The sequence below is a fragment of the Aquila chrysaetos genome, chromosome 21 (genome assembly GCF_900496995.4).
Source record: "Aquila chrysaetos chrysaetos chromosome 21, bAquChr1.4, whole genome shotgun sequence".
Taxonomy (NCBI): Eukaryota; Metazoa; Chordata; class Aves; order Accipitriformes; family Accipitridae; genus Aquila; species Aquila chrysaetos.
Window position 1 is genome coordinate 23397414 of NC_044024.1, and position 21301 is coordinate 23418714.

A 21301-nucleotide genomic window follows, 5' to 3' on the forward strand; every position below is an offset into this window, starting at 1 on the left:
GGATGGCTGGCAGGTTTTTCTTCTGTGTGTTTGCAGGTAATAGGAGCTGCAGTCAGCTTTTAAAGAATAGTAAGTGTTTCATCTCCTGGGGTATAATTACATCTTTTTAAGTGGCTTACATGGAAAGCAGAATCATTCCCAATTAAGTGATGGGCTGCTGATTTCAGGCACTTGAAGAATTTATTAGCAAAGAGTGCTGGTCTGGCTGTATTCGGTATCGGCTCCTTCGCAGAGGACTGTATGAGTGGGCAATCACCCTCTCCCTCTGCCAGCTGCCCAGGGCCAGCTGCAGCCTCCGTGGCCTTGGGGAGAATAGTGGCCATAGGGACAGACAAGAGCACAGCTGTAGTTACTCCCATGTTCAGCCCATGGGCTGTGATCTGTAGGAATCATTCCCGGCTAAGAGCAGAGTTTGTGGTGCCTGAGCCATCTCTCAGCTCCTCTGCTGGTACTGCTGATGACGGTGCCCACTGTTGTGGTCGCATGTGTATATCACCTGGCCCTGAGCAACCAAACTGAGCTCTTTAGCTAGTTTCAAGTAGCACAGCTGCCTGCTTGCCTGGCAGGGTGAGGGTTTTCACCAGGAGCTGCTTTCTGAAGCGCTGCTGAGAGACAGAGACTCTCTATCCCATTAACAGCGGCATACCTTGAAGCTGCTTTAAAAACTCAAAGTGCATTGAAATACCTGAGACAGGCAGGGACCCCTGCAGCACCCAGGAGCGCGCAGAGGGAGAGCTGAGCTGGCTGGCTGCCCGCAGACGGACGCACCCTGAAGATTAAAACCTAAACAAGGTTTCAGCTCCCCTTTCCTTGTTAAAGAGCTTGTAATTGCTTTCATTCACGTGATGAGGACCTTCATAGTTAGTGTCTTCAGTGGGAGGCAGCGTATTGGCAGGCACCGTGCCCTTCCTGCTTGCAGTCAGCAGATTGACTCCAAAGTGAGGGCTGTCTGCCTGTCTAGCTCTGTAGCAAAGCTGCTTGTGCACCCCAGGGGTTCCCAGAGATGGGCATAACCTGCACGTGATTTTGAGGGCCATGCTTGTCAAAGGGACTTGGTGGTGCTCAGTGCCTTTGAAAATCAGGGCTTTTGTGTAAGTAGTTAGCATGGATTTAGCTAGCAGCTCCATTTGAAGCATGCAGTCTCAGGACACGGTCTAATAGTATTTTGGTCCTGCGCAGGCAGAACATTTATTTCTTGTGCTGGGGTGCTCATGTTGGATGCTTTGTCAGCAGGAATTTAGCCATCCTAACACCCATTTTTATGGGTCGTCTTTGCCTGGGACATCCCAGTATTATATTCCAGAGGTTAGCATTTGAAAGCTGAGCACTAGTTGCAATCAGCCAGCATATAGGTTGAGGGACTTGCAGTGAGAGTGTTTTGGCCATATTGTACTAGAAACATGAGTCTGAGCTGGACTGTAAATCACAGATGATTTCAAATATCAGAAAGAGTATCTAGCTGTCATGTATTTGTATTGCTCAGGGATGGGCACCCAGTTTCCTCTATCTTGGTGCTGCTTATAGGGAAGGGCTGGAGAGAGAAGCAAGAAGGGGTGAGGAGGACAGGCCTAGAGATCCCTCTGGCTTGTGAAGTGCTCTGCAGAATTAAGGAGATTGTAAACTGTCATAACCAGGCCAAATTCATCCCTGCTACTCCCTGAAATCAGCCCTGCATAGCTGATGGAGAAGGAAACCTGGCTTATCAACAGAGGTTCTCCCAGTAATATCACTCAGGTGATCAACCTCACCTTCTCCAGCATACCCAGCACGTAGCTCCACCTGTGCTACATACCTGAGACCTGCTATCGCGGGGAGGGGAGAGGCAATTTGGGTTTAATTGCCTGGAAGCTGGTCAGATGCTGACTCATAAAGGGCTCGTGAGAACTTGGGGAGAGGAGATGAATTTAAAAATTGCTCTGTCCAGGGGCCAGTGTGTTGCTTCTCCCCCATGTAGGACCAAGGCATTGGTGGCAGTTTCAGTTGACCCTGTTTCTCTGCTGTTATGATCCACGATGGAAACATCCAAGAGGGCAAGGTGGAAGGTTTGGAAGACCAGAGTTGTCTGTTTATCCTGTTGTAGCAGGATCCCATTTTGGAGTGGTACACTGAGATAAAGGGTTGAATGGTCCCTGCTTGCCCCTCTGCTCACCTGGCATCCAGTGTTGGGTGTGAAGCAGGTACAGAAGATCCAAGTTTCAACAGACTGTCCCAGGGTAGGATTTCACCACAGGCACTAATGAGGGCACAAGCAGGCCACCACTGGGTATTCCTGCAAAACACTCCCATGATGTGCTTCTCCCAGCCAGCAGCTGGGAGGAGGACAACACTCCTGTAGCAAGGATAAAGCTTCACCTCTTGCTTAAGAGCAGAGGGTGGCAGGGAGATGCATGCATCAGAGGAGTAGAGTGGAGGCCAGCTGCATTGAAGCAGGTATGTCCTTAGGATCACATGAAGATATACTCTGAATTCAAAGCTTGGGTTGTTGGTAGAGCATTTGATGAATTTTAATAAGGGAAGGGTCTTCTCAGGGGCTTTCGGGTTGTTTTTTTGGCTAGAATCATGGTAAAGGAGACATTCGGAGCACTTTGGGGAGGCTGTAGCTGGCAGCTGCTTTGCCTTGTGAACTTGGACTGGCAGTGATGAACCTGATACAGCTCTGTGGTTAGACTTGCACATTTCTTTCTTTTTTTTTTTTTCCTCAGAATTAGCAACACTGAACCCTTTCAAAAATACATACAAATTTCACTAAGTTTTTGTTCCCAGGAAAAACGAAGTTAAAACCCGAAACAAAAGGCTGACTTAAGCCTTTTGTAATGAAACATTTTCATTTTATGTTTTGAAACTATGTGGGTTTTTATCCTCAGTTTTCATTTAATTTTGTTTAAAACATATATAGCAGCATAACATGTAACTAAATCCTTTGGCCAATTTGTCATGATCTAGTCTGAATTTTTCTGTTTGCTGAAAGCTGTGTTCTCTTGTCAAACCAGACAACCTTCTTCTATGCTGGAAATGCTCAGCGAATAAGAAATCCTCCATCTTTTGCCCATTCCTAATGATGCTTGAGGAATGAGTAGGCCCACAACTCACTGATTTCTCACTCCTCTTAACATTGCACTGCAATACTGAAAAAGCAGATTACGGAATGGGGAGACGAATGCCCCCTCCCTACCTGCCAGCAGCGGGGTGTGATTCAAGACCCTTAAAGTACTCCTTTGTGCAGGACGCAAACCTGCTCTGGGAGCCAAGATGGGCGATGCCACCAGCTCCGCTTGCTGACGCTGGCCACGTCAGCGCCTCTCAACAAAGAGGCAGGTGTTTTCTTTGGGCTGCGTGCAGCACTGAGTAGCATGTTCGGCCTCTTCTTTTATCCTCTTTAATAAATAGACTCAGATGGCACCTGGGGACTTGGTTTTCCTTTCCTCAAGCTAAGGCCGTCAGGAGTTAACCCCTCTTTTAACAGTGGTGCTGCCTCTCTGTAACAGGCTCCCAGTCACTCACTGAATGGCTCAGGGCTCTTCCTTAGAGAGTGAACCTGTGGGTTTCCCCCCCCCCACAAGCTTTTTCCAGTCTGCAGACTGCATTTCCTATGGATACACCTTCACTGCTTGAGGACTAAACATCCTGGCTGTAGCCTTTCCAGACTTATTTTCAGTAAGGGCTTGTTCTTGTAAGCTGTCCACAGGACCCTGGGGGTTTTAAGGATCAGAAGATGAAAACTCCTGTAGGCATTTATCCTGGGAAACAGAATCACTTTGATTCTGTTACCTCCCATTAAACCTTGTTACGCAGACGGGCTTTTGTGAAGCTATTTCTTCAGAAATTCAGTAGCTGGTTTGATTCAGCCCATGAGGGGTCTTTTGCAGTTAGGTGCGTTTGCTCACCAGGTCTGGGGTTTGTTTCTCATGGTCACAGGTGTTAATAACCCCTGAGTCCAGCATCACTGGGATTGGAGCTTACTGTGACAGCTCTTAGAGGTTACCCAGGTTTCCCTTACTGTTCCAGGCTAAGGGGTTTCTCACCGAGCTCTGTGCTTCTGCAAGTGAAGCACTTACATTTTCATTTTGTTTTAAGGTAAAAAGTGTGGAGAAATTGGCACATTTTTACCAGTCTATTTTTTTTTTCTCCAAAAAGACTTATTTTTGGAGAAAAACCAACAAAACCAAAACACTCTCCAAATATTCTTAATGCTTGCTGGAATAACACAAGTCCCAGTGTGGTGTACCATTTGAAACACCTGTTCAGAGCTGCGTGTGCAGAAATACCAACATGCAGTGACGCTACTGAGTCCAAAGGAAAAGGAAGTATGTAGAATAGGAAAAGTATAATGTATTTATGCCTAACTACAGATTAAGCCACAGGAAGGATTCAGCATACATATTCTTTGTCTAAGTGTCTGTGCACTGCATGTGCTCCAGTGTTTGTAACCCACAGACATTACTGTGAACTGGTACGAAGGTAGGTGGTATTTGAATTTGCACCCAGCTGTGCTCTGCATGGACAGCACACATGGCTCTGTGAGTCACAGACCTTTCAAAATAGATGAAATCTGAATGATTTTAGCTCAGCAGAAGTCTGTAAGAAGGTGCAGGAGAAACTAAATTCTGTCCCTCATGCTACCTAGAAGTTTTTCCTAGACTTTGTATTTGACAGGTAGGTCATGGATGGACGTACCTGTGTCTTAAGTATTGCCTGTAGCAATGCCCAGCTGTCCCTGCTGAGGAAGGAGTCACTTCAACAGGCAGGTTTAGGCACCATGGTCAGTCTGTTTTTTGTTTTGTTTTGTTTTTTTATTGCTTGTTTGATGTCTCTAGCTGGTCATGCTCATAAGTTCATGTTGGTCCCGTCTCCCTCACTGTCCAGGTAAAAGACCTACTGTCATACACCACAGATTCCTGTAAGCCCAAGTGCCAGGGCTCTGTCTACATGGAAATCGGTATATAACTGGGAAGAAATATAGTGCCTGCACTGGCTTTGTTTCAGTAAGGAGTCAGGGCATGGCAGGAGCACAAACCTGAACAGGTACCTGGGAAGTCCTGTGGTACAGGTGCATCCCAAAGCTACTCAGCAGCAAAGGAAATAAATGGCCATCTGTCTGCAACCAGATGCAAATCCTTACTTTCTGTGACTGTTTTCAGAGGGGGATCACCTCTCAGAGCTGGAGTTTTGCAAGCCAATCTCATATTTATTTCAGGATCCCAGGGCACTTTGCAAACATTAAGGCCGAGGCAGCTCTGTAAGGTTGTCCAGGGAAAGTGTGTTAAGGGAATCATCCTTCAAAGTGCAGCCATTTTGGAGTAAACTGGGCAATGCTTAATGGTGCAACAGAGCCTGCAATAACGGTTTGGATCAGGAAGTGAAGAAGGATTATTGCTCATTTACATAACGATGACACCCAAGGGTGCCAATTAGGATCAAGGGCCTATTGCACTGGTGGTGTGCAGATACTTAATAGGAGGCAGTTGGCTCCGAAGGGCTCCCACTGGACTTCTGAAGCAAAACCTTCTGTATAAATAGGGAGGGAATAGGTATTTTTATTTAAATTGAATTTTTTTTGCCTCAGATTTTATATTTGTAGTGAAAGTTTGGGAGAAAATATATATACCTGAACAGCTCTGGTATCTAAAACAGAGTGACTTGGTGACTTACTGTATGTCCTTTTATAATAAAGATGTTCCTAGTCACACAGCAGAAGCATTTTCTATTAGGCAATGAATAAACAGAGGACAAAAAGGTGTGTCCAGCCTGGCAGAGTTTATTTTCTAACTATAAGGCAAGAGGGAAGGGATGGATCTAGTTTGAGGCAGAAGAGGTTTTGGTCTACATGAGAGGCAGAGATCTCCACATTTTGTAAGCATGGTGATGAGAGTTTGCTGCTGTGTGTATGGAAACAGGTGATTACAGAGATGGGGAAGCCAGTGCAGATAGGGTTTAAAAAAAAAAAAAAAAAAAAAAAAAGAGAAAATGGGATTCTGCAGTGGTGGAGAGATGCAGAGAGGACTGTGGGACAACAAAGGACAGAAATGGTTGGGGGCTGTGTGTGGGAAGGGTTAAAAACTCTTCAGTTGTACCTGCTTGTCTTTCATCTAGTGTCTCAAAATCTGAGACCTGCTTGTTGGTGAAGGGAGATAGGATCCCAGAGGTTTTCAGGGGACAGCCACCTTTGCATACAAGTAAAAGAGAAAGTGAGTTGTTTGCTGTCATGCTCCTTTCCAGTGCTACACGCATTTCCATGGTGCCACAGGTCTGGAAGTTCCTGTGCATGCAGAGTGCTCTCTGTCAGCAATAGGATGCTGTAGACGTGGGGACTTGGAGTGCTGAAAATACAGAGGGATCCATTGCCGTGTTTCCTGTTCTGAAGCATCATTTTTGGGCCATGGCGAGTCACCTGAACTGCGTTCTTCCCTTTTATCTCCCATTTTGCCACAAGTGCCAGGTGCTGGGCTAATGTTTGAGTTGTGTTGGCAAGAGGAAGCCAGGGAACGGCATGTCTCTGGCATCTTGCGTTTAGGAAGGGGTTTCTTCTGGGGCTTTTTTGAGAATCTGTCCTGAAAAGATAGCTGCAGTGGTGTATAGCTGGAGACCATGCTCACAGCCAGCTCCAGAGATTCACAGATATCCCTCAGTGCTGTCAGAAGAGAGGTTTTTCTTTGCTCCCAAACTCACGGGCCAGGCTCCCAGCTTCTAAATGACTCTCACAAGGTGGAACACTACTTTTGGATCATAAAACTTCCAGAAATATTGCCCAATCCAGTGAAGCCTGGGACTTAACCCACTGGGAGAAAAAGCATTTGTCTTATCCAAAGTCTGGAGGTGCTCAGAGCTGAGGAATTGCAGACCACAGGAAGTTTTTTGAATATCACTGTTTTCCCCTCAACTGCTAAGTTCAGATCTCCAAGCTTCATTTAAGTGGCAGATAATGTTCTTGTTCTCCAGGTGGGAAGTAGAACTATTGGGATCAGCTGCAGTCTGTTCCAGCACTAGACAAGTGCATCTGTTTCTGTACCAATAAAGGAAGTTGTTGTATCCTATGGCTGTAGCTAATAATTCCCAACCAAAACACTTTTTGACCTTGTAACTTAACATTACAAATGGAGGTTCCAGTAGCATAAAGGTGTATTTTTGAAGAAACACATTCCCTAGCAACATTTTGGTAAGGAAGATTTCAGAAGTGCTCCATGTTGGCTTGTCACAGCCTTTCATGGGAATAATGGTAGGCAAGAGTTAACAGCTGAAGACACCCCTCCAGATCTAGAACTGAGGTCTTTGAGATTTACTGCACTGCAGAAGCACAAAAATTTGAATATAAAGGCAAAAATGCTTTGAAAGGTGTTTTGAGGTCCTATAGCAGGTGTTGAAGCCTAAACCTAAATTTTGCTGAAGAGGGGAAGCTGTTTCAATTTCTAAGCCATCCTTGGAGCAGTGAGAAGCACTTTCTTTCCCAGGAGTGTTTTATCAGTGCTCTAGAGCCAGACACCTCCTTGCTAATCCTCTCTGGCCCCATAAATCCTGTGCTGCTTTCTGCACAGCAGTATAGTTTGAGCAGATGGACTGGGATGTGGTCCCACTGCAGCCTGTTGCAGCCCAAGAAGCTATGTCTACTGTTTCTTATTCTAACCACCAACTGCTGGAATATCGAAACATGGACAAATACAGTTATGAGGTAGATGTGAGCATTTTTCCTGATAGTAATTTGCCAATCTGTCTTTCTTTGGTTTGGGTTAGTGGGTCCCATGTACCTCTCTTGGTCTTGTTTCTTCATCACAGCTACTATCTTGGTATCTGTAGATGTCAGTTTATCTGCCAGGTACCACTGCCAGCTAGCATTAAAACAAGGAAATGAGCTTTTTTTTTTTTCTCATCTGAGAATTGCTGAGTTACTCTAACTGCAAAATTCATGGTATAACCTGGGTTGATTTGTCTTCTAGTGTTCTAGTCACTGAGCAGGCATTAAGCACACATAAGATCAGCCCAAAACTTTACCAAGCCCAGTATCCTATGTCCAACAGGAGCCTACAGCAGGTGTTTAAAAAATATGGACAAGAAATAGGGTACTTGAATTGCTCTTTTCTTGCTGAACCCACTCAGCTTCTGGTGATCTTGTTTAGGCTGTATTGCCTTGATCCTCAGCTGAAAGGTAAAAATAGCCACTTGATAGCCTCCATTAATGAAAGAGAGAAAATGATGTTACAAGGAAGCAAAGAACTGACTCCTCTCCAGCTCTCACAGAATGATCTTTGCACCCCTCTACACTTGTCACAGAAGATGTGCTGAAAGCTTCATTCTGGACTCCTTTGTTACAGTGTGGGGCAGGAGGACAGCCAGCTCTAACCCCCAGTGGTTTCTGCCAGTCGAGTAGTAGACATCCCAGTTGGTCCCACTGTGCAGGTATACCATCCAGCGCTGCAGCGGGCCTGACCTGGACCAGACGGACTGCTGCTGCCATTGCATGATTTATAGCTGGAAAAAGCAGGCTGGCAGAAAACATCTGCCAGTCCCCCAAAGCCAAGCCCAGTGAGCACCACCGGCATGTTCCAACGCCTTTTTGTCAAGCTAGAAATATCAGTGGAATACAACAGTGTTTGCTGCGGTCCCTCCCAGGATGATGTGAGCTGGGAAGAGGGAAGGCAGCGCCAGAGGAAAAGGCTTGGCCAATGTATAGTTTCTGGCACATTTTTATATGCATGCCGAGTGCCACCCTTTGCGGCTTCCCTTCTTTTTGGGTGTATTTGTTAGGGGAATTGTGTGAGTAAGAAGCAAAGTTTCTGTTTAAGCAATAGGAGATGTCATTTCTCGCAGAGCTGGCACGTGATGCCTGCAGTACGTGCCAGGCAGAGCTGCGCTGCGTGACTGGGAGCGGAGTTCAGTCCTGCACCTCTGTGAGCTCCAGCCCTCACTCCAGACCTTCCTGACAATCTTTTCTACATGCTCCTAAAACTCTGCTTATTTCTCTAACAGATCTGTGCTGGGGGGCTAATCACCTCTCAGTTACACTGCTAGATAGGTAACAGCTCTCCAGCTTCCAAATACCTCCATTATATGACAACATGTAGCCTATACCTACTTCTGCCTGATTTGCCCTGGATCAGGGCCATATCAAACTCTTGGCATAGTTAGTTTCCACCATTTCTCATCCTCCATTTGCTTCACCTTTATTTTGTCCTGGAATAGGAAAGAGTTTAATAAGTAGAAGAGAGTACTAAATGCACCTCTGAATTGTAGTCAGCAAGGTAGCTGTGGTCTGAATCTGCCTTGCTCAGATACTGTATGTAGGTAATGACGCTACATGGCTTCTCTATGTGCAGGTCCAAGATGCTGTGATTTCTTTTTAACCCAAAGTTGCAGGATTGCAGGTCTGTCAGCTGTGTTCCTGCAGACTGCAGCTGTCTCCCACCTTTAGTATAAAGACACCCAAGTATTTAGAGTCTCTTTGTGGATATCTAGGACAATGCTACAGTTTTCATTTCTTTCTAAATAGCAGGGTCAATTGAATTTGCGTGGGAAGGGGGATCTAGGAAGGATAAGAAAAGAGGTGGGCTGTCTGCTCATGGTGAAAGCTGAATTAATGTTTGGGAGTGTTTGCAAAAGGGAGAGGGAGCCTTAGGGTAATAGCAGAGAGCTTGTTCACAATCTCAGTGCAAACAGGATGAGGAGTGGATGTGCAGTAGGTAGATCTTTGGCTGAGACAAGCCAAAGGAGTAGACTTTGCCAAGAAGCAATGCTATGAGATCAGCGCTCGGCATTCCTTATGGGCGTGTGGCTTTGCAGCAATATTGCAGGGACAAGCCCACCAGCAGATAATAACAACCTAATTTTAGATTCACAGACTCCCGAATAGGGTTGGGCGTTTTTATTAATGCATGGCATAGTCACTTAAGAATCCAGGTTCAGCAGATAGTTTTGGCAAGGAAAGAATGGAGGGCTGTAAAAGCTGGAAGTTGCCCTTGATTTTCTCCTCTGAAACAAGCGCTCATCCCACAGCTTACATGAAAAACTTTAGGGAGTGAAAAAAGAAAAGAAACGTTTGTTATAAACATGTAATCAGGTGCTGAATTAACCTGGGTTATACTAATCTCAAAACAGTGGGTCCGTTTTGAGGGGTTTTGCTCGCTTTTGTTTGTTCACAAATTAAAAAAAAAAAAAAAAGTAATTGTCTTGACAGAATCTGAAACAACTAGGTTTTTTTCCTGACTTTTAGTTTGTGGTTGTTTTTGATTCAATTACAGCACTAAACAATCAGTGCTCTGCAAATTCCTAATCTCAGAGCATCTCCAAGGTTGTACATCCAGCATTTTCTTCTTGCTGCTTTACTGCGGTCATTTGAAGGAGGGGCCCAGCTGCCATCAGAAGCAAGAACTAACTCTTGCTTCTGAGACAGGCAGTAAGATGTTCTCTGCTGCATCTTGGGGGAATAACAGATACCTCTGCCAACTGAAGTCTGTCAAGAGCCCTTATGTTATACTCCCACTTGACAAAAATACTAAGATTCACCCAAGCAGCCTGAGCTGCTCTGAGTTCTATAGACTGCAGAAGGTCTGTCTCACCTCAGTGGCTCTGGGCACTTTTGCCAAGGTCTCCTCCAGCACTTTCCTCCCAGACCTGGAAGGATGCATATGTCATGGCCAATCTGAAGAGTTACTGGTGTGGAGAGCACACACATTTGATTTTTACTATCCTTGATGCTGAAGGTACATGGCATGGGGAGAAATCACAACGCTGGTATATATGCCACAGTCTCCCCATCCTCCAGGCTCTGTGGCTGTGACACTGTTGTGGTGCTCTCCCTTCAACATAACTTCAAAGTTTTTTATATCAGAACTACTATTCTGCTTTTCCCCTTTTTAATTTCTTCCAGGAGCTTGTTGTCTTCAAACAGTAACTGAAGGGGAAGGAAGCTTCTGAGAATCATGATGTCCCTGGGTGTCAGTAAAGGTAATTCCTTTCCCCATCTCAAGCTGTTGGGGGTCTGTCCACTCTTATGGCTTTCCTTTGCCTTCTTTGCTCAGTTGTATCTGCTCTAACGTCTCTGCTCAACTCCCCCAGTGCAGTGGGTCCAAGGGTAGAGGACACCTCTTCCTCATCTGGGACTTGCTCCAACCTGCAGCTCCAAAATTACGTGCATTTGGCTATAATTTCAGTATCCATGAAGGCATAGCGAGCTGGAGAGCTTATAGCCTGGCTGAGGTTTTGACATGAGCAAAAGACTAATAAACTACCATATTATTGTCTTTTCAAGACCCTCCTTAAAATTCTCTGTCTTTGAAATGTCTACTGAAAATACAGCAGCAATTAGCAGCCAGTGCAGCAGCTGACCAGGATGGCTTCCTGGTATCTCTGTCTATCCACATCCCCTTGCCTCTTCTAGAGATAAAAACCAAAAGTCTGTGGGCTGGAGACCACCTTTGTGCAATGTGCAATATCCATACAGTAATGAGAAGACTGCCTTTATTATTAATAAACTCCTAATAATGTCATATTGTCAAAGGAGTGTGAAAAAATCATACTGGGGCTAGAAGTTGCTTGGAGTTGTCCCAGGAACATGCCCAAGCTGTAGAATTCTGTGGCAGACTCTGAGATTTAATTTTTAAGCAACAGATGTTCATAGGACTTTTACATGTGAATAGATGGGATGATGCTTCCAAATCCGTAGGTAACCTGAAAGAAACAGTAATATGGAGAAGAGTGGAAATGCCTTATGCATTTGCATTAGGCAATAGATTTAATTTTCAGTTTCAGTGCTAAGAAAAGCAGCCCTTCCCTTTCCAGGTGCTCCCCATGAAGAGTGTTACTGCTGGTCCCTAAACTGCACCCCGACATAGATGTGGCCCTGCATAACTATGCCTTTTAACTGCTACTGCTAATTCCATGTGAGGAAGGACATTCTCTTCATTGCTATAGCTGTGTTTTCCTTAGAGATGATCCAATGTGACCAGTTGTTTAAAAAAAATGTAAAAATCCTACCCCTACTACATAACATATACTTGAAGCACATGACCATGTGTCAGAGATTAATCAATTTACTGCATGTCAGCTGCTCAGTGATAACCATTCCTGGGCAGCCTTCTAGCCCATCATGAGCACAAGATATAGAGACTTAGCTGACCCTCCTTTCCTGGTAGCTAAATTGAATTATTTCATGTTTGCCACAGGCTGAGACTGTGCAGGCAGGCAGTTTTCTTGGCTTGGATGATAAGAAGTTGTAAAACTGCAATAACTTGTTGGTGTCTCTGAACCCCTGAGCTGTATTGGCCCAAGTGTGACAAGGAGAGCTGGCTTGATGTTTTCAGCCTTTACCAGTCATTTCCAAAATGGCAAAAGATGGAAGATAGTCAGAAATACATAGAAAAGGAGATTTCCCTATCTGGTCTTCATCTTACAATTTCCCCATGGGAAAACAGCTATTTCCATCAGAAGAAAATGCTGGATGGGGAATTTCCCAGTTAAAATGCCTTTTTTTTTTTTTTTTTAATAATATCCAGCTGCAATCAATTTGATCCAGCAGGACTTTGGCACTCAAGGATGACTGAAGCCCTTCACATCAGTCACCTGCACATTTCTTTCCCTTGTGAGATACTGTTCCCCCTTCCCCAGCCTCCCATCTCCTTCCCTTCCTGCTCCCAATATTTTTGGCTTTAATACTCCTCCCCATTAACCTGTGCTTTTTTCACCCAATCTTTTTTCCACTGGGAGGACTTAGCAACTCCTAATCCATGACCTTCTGCAATTTCCTCCATTTTAATTTTGTGTTTGAGTTGCCATTGCTGACTTTCTCAACCAGAGAATGTAGTTGTGGTTCAATGCCTGAACAGAGACAAGGAGCAGAATGAGGATGGTGGCAGAGTTGCTGCTGGACAGCAAAAGAGAGACCACACAGGACAGGACATTTCCAGATTTGGGCCAGAACCACACCATTAGGGAGACATGGTTTGAGAATATGTTTTTTTAAACTGAACTTTGTAATGGAAATGTGGAAATGAGAACCAAAGGACGTGTCTCCTCCAACTCTGACAGGCCACCAGAGAGAGCTGACAGCCGGGTGTTTGCATTTTATGGCTTACCTCTAACACCAAACTCTTGGCTCAGCTTCATGCTCCAGATGTATCATCCTCTCCCACAAACCAAAAAAGCCTTATGGTAGAGCTGATGTGATGGGAAATGCCAGAGGAAACTCACTGCTTTGTAAATATATGATTAGACCACCCACTGAATGTCTTTGGTCTTCCTGAGAGAAAATGACTCATTAATGTTAAACAGTCCTCTGAAAGGAGAGAAAAAACTGTATGAATGTCTATAGAGGAGGTGATGCATCAGGGTAAATTGATCCTGAAGTTTGGATGACAGCTCGTTTCCGTCTTTCATCAGAAGTGGCAAAAGACTCATTCAGTGTTTGAATCTCTGACTGAAAGGAAACCCGTGCTCCCTGCTCTCTGAGATTTACCCCGGCTCACCTGCTGACACTGTGAATTCTTGCCCTTTCTCAGCAACCCTTCTTCTCTCTCCTTCCTTTCCCTCTGCCTCTTCTAGGACGTGTCATTCCACCCACGGATGAAGACCGCAGGAGGATCATTAAGCAGATGAAGGTTCGCACCACCCTGAAAGGAGATAAGAGCTGGATCCACCACCATAACTCGGACTCTGAGGATGAGAAGAAGAGCAGCCCGCTGTAAGTGTGGCCACTGAGGAACACTTCTCTTCTCCCTTCCCTTTCTTTCAGCCTCCCATGAGTACTCTGTTCTTTGGCCTGTGTTGCTAGCATGTTTTAGGGTCCCCATGATGCCAGGAAATGACACTGCCAAAAGGAAGCAGTACTCCTCTTTATTTTTGATAAATACATGCTGGGAAGAAGCGCTGAGGAATGGCCTTTCCTGGGAGCTAGGAATCCAGCAGCCCAGGTGGATTTGAAATCTTAGAACTCCAAAGTTTTTTGAAGCCAGATTGTGTTTCACCATCTCCAGAGTGACAAACAAAGGGGCAGACCTTGATGGGAGGGAGTTTAAGTGATAATACAGCCACGTCTGCATCTCCCCCTGCAGCTTTAGGACTGTGTCACACAGCCACCCTTGTACCAGGGAACACCGCAATCTGCACCAGCTTCTTTTTTATGAGAAACAAACCCAAGCCCTTCTCTTAACAACTCTCTCCAAAAACATCATTGCCATGTTCAGCAAGGCAGCTCAGCAAGATCAGAAGTTAATTATGTCATTGTGTTTTCTCTTTACTGAGGTCTGGACGGGCCAGTGGGGGATCCCCAGCCTCAACACCTATTGCTCCCCAGAGTGACAGGTAATTTTGGGGACTGATCCTGTTGCTTCCTTTCTGTGTTATCTCATGGGGTCGGTGCATGCTTTCGCTGGCAAATGTGTTCTCTTTCTTCACCCCCTCATGCCTGCTCATTGCTGTGGTTGTGTTGAAAAATACAGTCCTTGAGGAGAGCCTGCATCATTCAGTATAATGTCTTATAAACTGTCACCTTGTAGAGAGCATGGCTTATCTCCTGTAAAGTCCAGATGGACAAATGGATGATTGATGTCTTTAATGCAGATGAATGGATACCTTCAAGCCTATGATTCCACAAGATTACTGGTGCACATCAGCTCCTGTGCTGGTGCAACAACTGTATGCTCTAAGCCTGGGGGCTCCTCAGAGACAGCGAAGCCCTGTGTGGGAGCTGAATTTGCTTCAGGGCCAAAGCATGAGGGCTCTTCAGGGACCCAGGATCTTGTAGGGCTACTGTCCTAAAATATAAAACTGTTGGAAAGGGCTTAGTCGTATGCGAGAGCTCTTTGCTAGCCACAGTGCCATTGCTGGGAGACCGTTGCCCTCTCCCGTGAGCAGTTTCCTCCTGCTTCTCCGTTTTTCTGTGCCAGCTCTTGTCACTTCTTGTTGCAATTAGACAGAATGGTTTCCCTGCTGCGCCCTACCTCTTTCTGCCTCCCTCTGCAGCATAGTGCTTTATGAGGCACAGGATAAGTAAAAACAGGGATGTTTGCGACATTGGAAATGTGGCATCTGAAGGGGCATCTTCACACAAATGTGAGGGCCTGAAGTTGACAGAAGGTGAGTGACAGGGAGTCCAGGACACTCAGGATCTGTTTATACTTCAAGGTGAGGACAGGCATTCATACGCTGAGTAGGACAACTTCTCAGCTTCCTTGCAGCTCTCATTCAAAGCTCAGTGCTTAGAGCACAGCTAGGCAGTGGGGCTGAGATGGGCTACACCCTGCCAGTGCCTGCTCTGAGGACACTGCAGAAACAAGAACTTGGGGCTGTCCTCAGCACTCATTGTCCTCCAGCTCATCCCATCTGGAGAACTCCAGAGCTAGGCTAAGCCTGCAGTGTTTGCATTTCTGTGTCTGTGAAGGCAACTGGATAAATGTGAGCTTGGCAGCCACCTCAAGCACATGGTTATGGGCAGTGTAAACCTGCCTTCCTGCTAAGCTCTGTCCTGATTGCTGACCCTGCTTGGAGGAGGAGGTTAGACCAGAGACCTGCTGAGCTTTCTTACTGAATTAACTTGTGATCCCAAGGGCACCTGGACAGACAGGAAAAGAGGGTGTGGTATCTGGGCAGGGGTGAAGGGAGCCTGTCTGAGCTCATTTGATGGGAACCAGGTCCTTGAGGCCCATCCTGGTCCCCACCTTGCTCTCAGGAGGATGTCTCCAAGACAGCTTGAAGCAGGTTCCAGGGATACTTCCTCCTGCCCTGGTGCAAGGGGCCAGATCCCTACCTGATGGTATCCCTTTCCTTTCCCTTCGGGGGAGCTATGCCACATTCCCTTCCTGAGAATGGACTCTCAAAGAACTTAAGTGTGAAGATGATAATTTCCTGTGATAAAACAGCCAGGATCTATACTATATCTAATTTCCCCCCCTCCCTGTGCCATCAATCTGGGGACTTAATTCTGAGCCAGAAAACACTGTCAGCATGGCTAATTTTAATTGGCTAACTCTAAAACTCACTTTTGTTATAAAAATATTTTATAGAGCTTGTTCTGATGATTATTCATTTTTAAAGAATCCTTCCAAGGTTAATTTTGGTGCAGCAGCTCAGGTATCACTCAAGGCCCATTTAGCTAGAATTTTGGCTTGACAGTCACATGCTGCTGCTGTTGTTTTTCCCCGTGTTTCTTAATTCACTAATGTCTGTTCTTTGCACAGGTCGTCTGCCTCCAAGCCTCAATCCGGTTACCTCATCAGGTTGGTATAGAGTGGCATATATTTGGGCTGTAGGGGAAGGAGAACTAGATCAGGAGCAACAAGCATGAAAAATATTACTATCTCTTGGGTTCTCCTATTAGTTAGGAACATTACAATGCTCAGGGAGAAGCTTGGTGAAAACATAGTCCTGAGTATTTTGTTTAACAGGTAGTTTAATGGTGGTGTTAACAGAAAATCAGATCTCCTCTCTATGATACAATGATCACACATGGAAGGGTTATCATGCTGTGAAAATGTTCCACCATCCTTGTGATCAGCACAGCACCAGTGATGGGGCTTGTGTGCTTCAGCTTCCTCTGACACATGGGCTGAGACTCTGATGCCACCATAATCCTGAACAGGTTGGCAAGCCCTGTGGTACCATACCCAAGCCTGTGTGCGAGCTGATTTTACTGTGTTGTCTAAGGCCAGGGAGTAGGAAGATAGGACTTTTCTCAGGATGACTCTGCCAAGGAAGCACCTTCTAATTCTTGGTGTCCTGAACCAGCACCTTCCTCCTGACAGGACACACAGACACTGTTAGGCCAAAGAGTGGCTGCAAGTGTCTTAATTTTAGTTCCAAACTCTGTCCTGCAAAAGATTTAACATGTCTCTTTTCTCCCCAGAGGGGTGTTCACAAGAACCATCGATAAGACATCTTCCGTGCCAGATTCTTCATCTTCTAATGAAGCACAAAAAAGGTACGTGTGTGTCGTCTTCTTCATGAAAATGAGCTTTTAAATATTGTACATATTTCTAGTCATCCTCTTACTTTGGCCAGTGCTTGTGGGCTTCCACTGAGCTCTACTAAATCCCTACTAAATGCTGGATGATGTGGCTGTTCATTTAACAGCTCCACTCAGCAGACATGGGAAAAAGACAAGGCATCAAACTCCATATTTTCCTCACCAGAGCATAGGATGGCTGTTGGCTATGAAAGTACTCACGGGTTTGCGTTTAATTTGTCAAAGAGTTTTGAGTGGGGGGACAAATCACAAGGAATCCTTGCAAAGCTGTAATGCTTCCTTTTGATGTTTTTAATGTGGTTTGGTTTGGTTTTGGTTTTTTTTTTTTTTTGAAACCTGTCTTGTGAGAGGCGCTTGCATATAATTCTAGTAAGTAAGATCTAAGCATGGCTCTGATCTAAGCAGATGCTTTGTTGCACCTCAAGTGAAACCTTTTGAAACCAATTTTTGCCCATTTTGATTCATCTGGGGAGAAGGATGATGCCACAAGGTGTATTATTCCTTCTCACTGGCTGATCCTGGGATGGGGTGGCACCATCCCACAGAAGGGTATGCCCATACCAGCTCTGACAACTCTCAGTGGCCCTGGGGAAGCAAAGTAGACCTGAAATCCTAGTCCAAGGCAGTGAAAAGAGGGCAAATGCTGCCCTTCAATTAAATAGCATTCCCTGAATTCAGAGTGGATCTTTGGGATCAGCCTGTTTTCCCCCATCATGGGGAGCATGAGCTCACCTGGGGAAGAGGGTGGCGAAGGGTGAGAGCTCAGGAGGGTCATGTTAACAGATGTGATTTGTGCCGTCTGCAGCACTGCCGTGAAGGGACGCAGCCTGTGCCGTTCTTCCTCTGGCTACAGGATGACCACTGAGGATTACAAGAAACTGTGAGTGTGCAAAGGGGAGCAGCACTCTCTGTCTGTGCACAGGCTCAGCAGCACCTGAGCCTCAGTGATGAAGCCACCTGCACATGGATGCCTGGCCAGGCATGGCTTCATCAGCTGAGCACTGCAGAGCTTTCACTAGAAACTGAAGCAGTTCCTGGTGCTACCTCCAGGCCTGTGTGGGCCATAAGGCCTTCCTTGAACTGGTAATGGCCTTTGTATGGAGTGAATTTTATCACTTGGTAGTAATCAAGGCAGAAACTGGAGGATGCAGCCTGGGGACTTGGTTTGCAGCATTGCTAGCCTTTCTGAAACCAGGAGAAAGGAGGGGCCTTGTGGCAGAACAGCACTGCTGACATTTCTGACACAGCTATTCATGTCAAAGACTGTGGCTCTAATCTGAAATGCAGCTGAGCATTTATTATGAACCAGCCTCTAGGCTTAAACCCCTATACTAAGAAAACAAAATCCTATGGGGACATGCGCACCCCAATGCGCATGAAAAATACAAATGTCTTCCACACTTGTGTGCAACACTTCTGGGGTCTGAAACCATTTCCACATGCCCTGCCCTTGTATTTACCTTAGGTTTTGCTTGTGCCACCTCTGCAACAGTCTGCAGAGGCAGTTCCCTTACCCTGGCTCTCCCCTTCCCTTTCTATTTCAGCGCTCCGTATAATGTCAAACAAAAATCAGTGGACTTGGATGAGGAGGATGTGCCTTTTACTCCAGATGAACATAAAAAGAGGTATGCCCTCCAGGTAACCACCTTTTTCTTGCAGGGGCAGTGACAAGTGGACTTACTTCAGTTTAACTGTTCATTACCGAGAGGGTCAGTTCGATGATGATTACAGCTGAGCCATTAGGGCTGATTGCAATAAAATAATAATAAGCAGATATTTCTACACAGAGCATATCTATGCCCACAGGCGACTGCACTCCCAACAAAATATAATTAAAAGCCTGACATGATTCAACCTGACAGCATACCCCAATTAATTTGGCAGCTGGAAATGGGTTGTGGAATCCATCAGCTGTGTAGCGTCTGTGTAAAAAAGATAGAGACGTACAAATAGGCTGGCAGTAAAGGGAGAAGCCCACCTCCCACAGCCTACATGTGCGCCTTTGAGTCTGGACCACTTGGGGGCTTGCATCTAAGTCCAGATCCAGACTGGTCTCTCATTGTTATACCAGGACTAGAATGTGTTTTGTCTGTGTGGTAGATCTGCATCTGATGCAGCCAGCGTCCTTGTTGCTTTCAGTTGAGTTTCTGAAGGTACTTTTCCTCAGATACAAGAGTTTTACAAATGAAAACTTGGTAATTTGCCCGCTGGGGACGAACCAATAAAAATCCTTTCAGAGATCTGGACTTCTCCCTTGGTACATCTGGTGGTACTGATGTCTGTATAGACACGTGCAGTCCATGTAGCATGTCAGCCACGAAGCCTGCGTCCCATTTTTTTTGTCCTGCGGTATGCAATATTGCAAAAGTCCATGTCTTGAAATGGGGAATTCCCTCTGCCCTCCTGGAAGAGGAAGTTTGGTTGGTTTTTTTTTTTGTTTTTTTTTTTTTTCCTGACGCTTTACATCCATGTGAAAGTGCTGTGTCCCAGCATGAATGATACTAAAGAAAAAGATAAGCCATTGTTACTCCTCTTAGTTCTGGCTGGATTTCTGCTCCCCAGAGCACGGGAGCTCTGTCAGGGTTAGCACAAGCCTCCACCGGCTTGTTCACCTTTTGCCTCCTCAAGGCTACAGCCAGCAGCCACTAACAGCATGAGCAGAATGTGACCCCTTCCCTCCCTTTCAGGACAGAGGCAGCCAACAGTGTCCTCAGACGCACTGCCAGCAGGGAACGTGCTTACGTCCTCTCGGCGGCCAAGAAAAGCAACGGGTGAGTCTTCAGCCTGCAAGTGTGGGGCAGGAGACAGGGAAGAGGCTGTTGAAGGTGGTCTCACAGGGATGGTGGCCTGACCCAAGACCCTCTGAAGGTGATGGTACCTTTCCAATGAGTGGAGAAGGCATAGCTGCCATGTCTCTAGAAGTGCCAAGGATATCTGCAGGTTTCTGCAGAATTGAGGAAATCCTCCAAGAGTCTTGGGAAGTCTTCCTTACTGAGAGGGATGAAATTTCAGGAAGAGAAAAACCATGATAGTCCCCAGTTCCCTGAGGCCCACAATCAAGACTTCAGTTTTCAGACTCAGTTCTTAATACTGCTCTCTCCAGTTTTGTTGCATGCAGGGGGAAAACCAGAACAAATATAAACTGCATCCAATATGGATCAGCTTTTTGCCACAGAGTTTGCCTTTACGTCGTGTTTGAACAATAGCTAGATTTACAAGATCCTGGTCTTAGTTTCAGCTTCAAAATAGTTCTGTGGGGAAAAAGAACCTAACAGTAATGTGTGGATGTGTAACAGGAATGTGAATGATGTGTGGGAGCTACTGGTGTTCAAGGCTTTGTTGTCCATCTCTTTCCTGGGAGGGGGAAAAAAAGCATATTTCCAAGGTCTCTGATCTTCCAGGAGCCATGTTAGTGACTTTTTTTGCAGCTTGCTTTCACTGTAAATCCTTTTCCTCTTGACATAACTCAGGGTGACACAATGAGGCATGAGGATGTTGCTAGTGTGGGAGGAAGCAGGGAGGGGATGCACCAGCAGCACTCAGCTGTCCCCAAAATCACAGAAGTGCTTGGATAAGATTTGTGAGAATGTTACGGGTGTTTGCACTGGCTGCTAGTTCCTCTGGTGCACTGAGTATCGTGTGGTATGGAGGGAGGCAGGTTTGTATGCAGGAAGAAAAACAGCCATCAGGAAAGTGTAAAATTAAAAAGGCCCTTTGGGGAAGCTTCATTACTTCACGTGTTATAACTAGCTGCTCTTCCTGTTTTTATTTCCTCTGCTCTGTAATTTGCACAGGTTTAGGACACCTGGTCACTGTCAGCTATGCCCAAATGGTGTTACATGCCCCCTTGATGCCTTGCACCATATGGGTCAATTATGGGTCAGAGACTCTGTGGGTGCTGCCCCTGCCCAAGGTGTGTCTTTACCTCCAAACTTCTAACTGTTGCCTTTATGCTTCCTTTACAGCAGTCCAACACAAGAATTTCCACCCTTGTTTGCCAAGAGGTAGGTCACTGATCCTCTGGAAGTACTGCTGAGGTTGTGCGTCTGTGTACTGTACTAGGGCTACTGTTAAATGCTGGGATAGGAGATCGCCAGGTGTTTTAAAGCAGAGGAGGGACACTTCCCTTAAAACAGATGCTCTGGGTTGAATCATGCTGGCTTTTGAGAGCCCACGGTGTTATAAGCACTGAGAATACAGCACTGATGATGCTTTGGGTTATGGGCAACCTGAAACAAGGAGAGACTCGTTCCCTGCCTTTTGTCTTCCAGGGAAGGCTGGCTCCAACCAGCAGGGTGAATACTTTTCAGGCTTCAGGCATTTAACTTCTAAAGCAGTCGGTGTGATAGGAAAATGATA

The 21301-nt window shown here is 45.8% G+C and overlaps 1 protein-coding gene across 11 annotated transcripts in view; it reads left to right on the forward strand.

Moving 5' to 3' along the window:
• Positions 1-21301, forward strand: part of ZNF185 (zinc finger protein 185 with LIM domain) — a 51371-nt gene that overhangs the window by 4582 nt on the left and 25488 nt on the right. For 10 of the 11 annotated variants that reach the window (XM_029997379.2, XM_029997378.2, XM_029997383.2 and 7 more), the window contains exons 2-10: positions 10856-10932; positions 13525-13663; positions 14224-14283; positions 16158-16196; positions 16823-16897; positions 17748-17822; positions 18487-18567; positions 19630-19713; positions 20908-20946. In XM_029997379.2, the coding sequence (XP_029853239.1) occupies positions 10908-10932; positions 13525-13663; positions 14224-14283; positions 16158-16196; positions 16823-16897; positions 17748-17822; positions 18487-18567; positions 19630-19713; positions 20908-20946 (617 nt within the window). In that variant the 5' untranslated portion in view covers positions 10856-10907. The remainder of the gene's footprint in view (positions 1-10855; positions 10933-13524; positions 13664-14223; positions 14284-16157; positions 16197-16822; positions 16898-17747; positions 17823-18486; positions 18568-19629; positions 19714-20907; positions 20947-21301) is intronic. The other variant, XM_029997381.2, reaches the window with a different exon arrangement.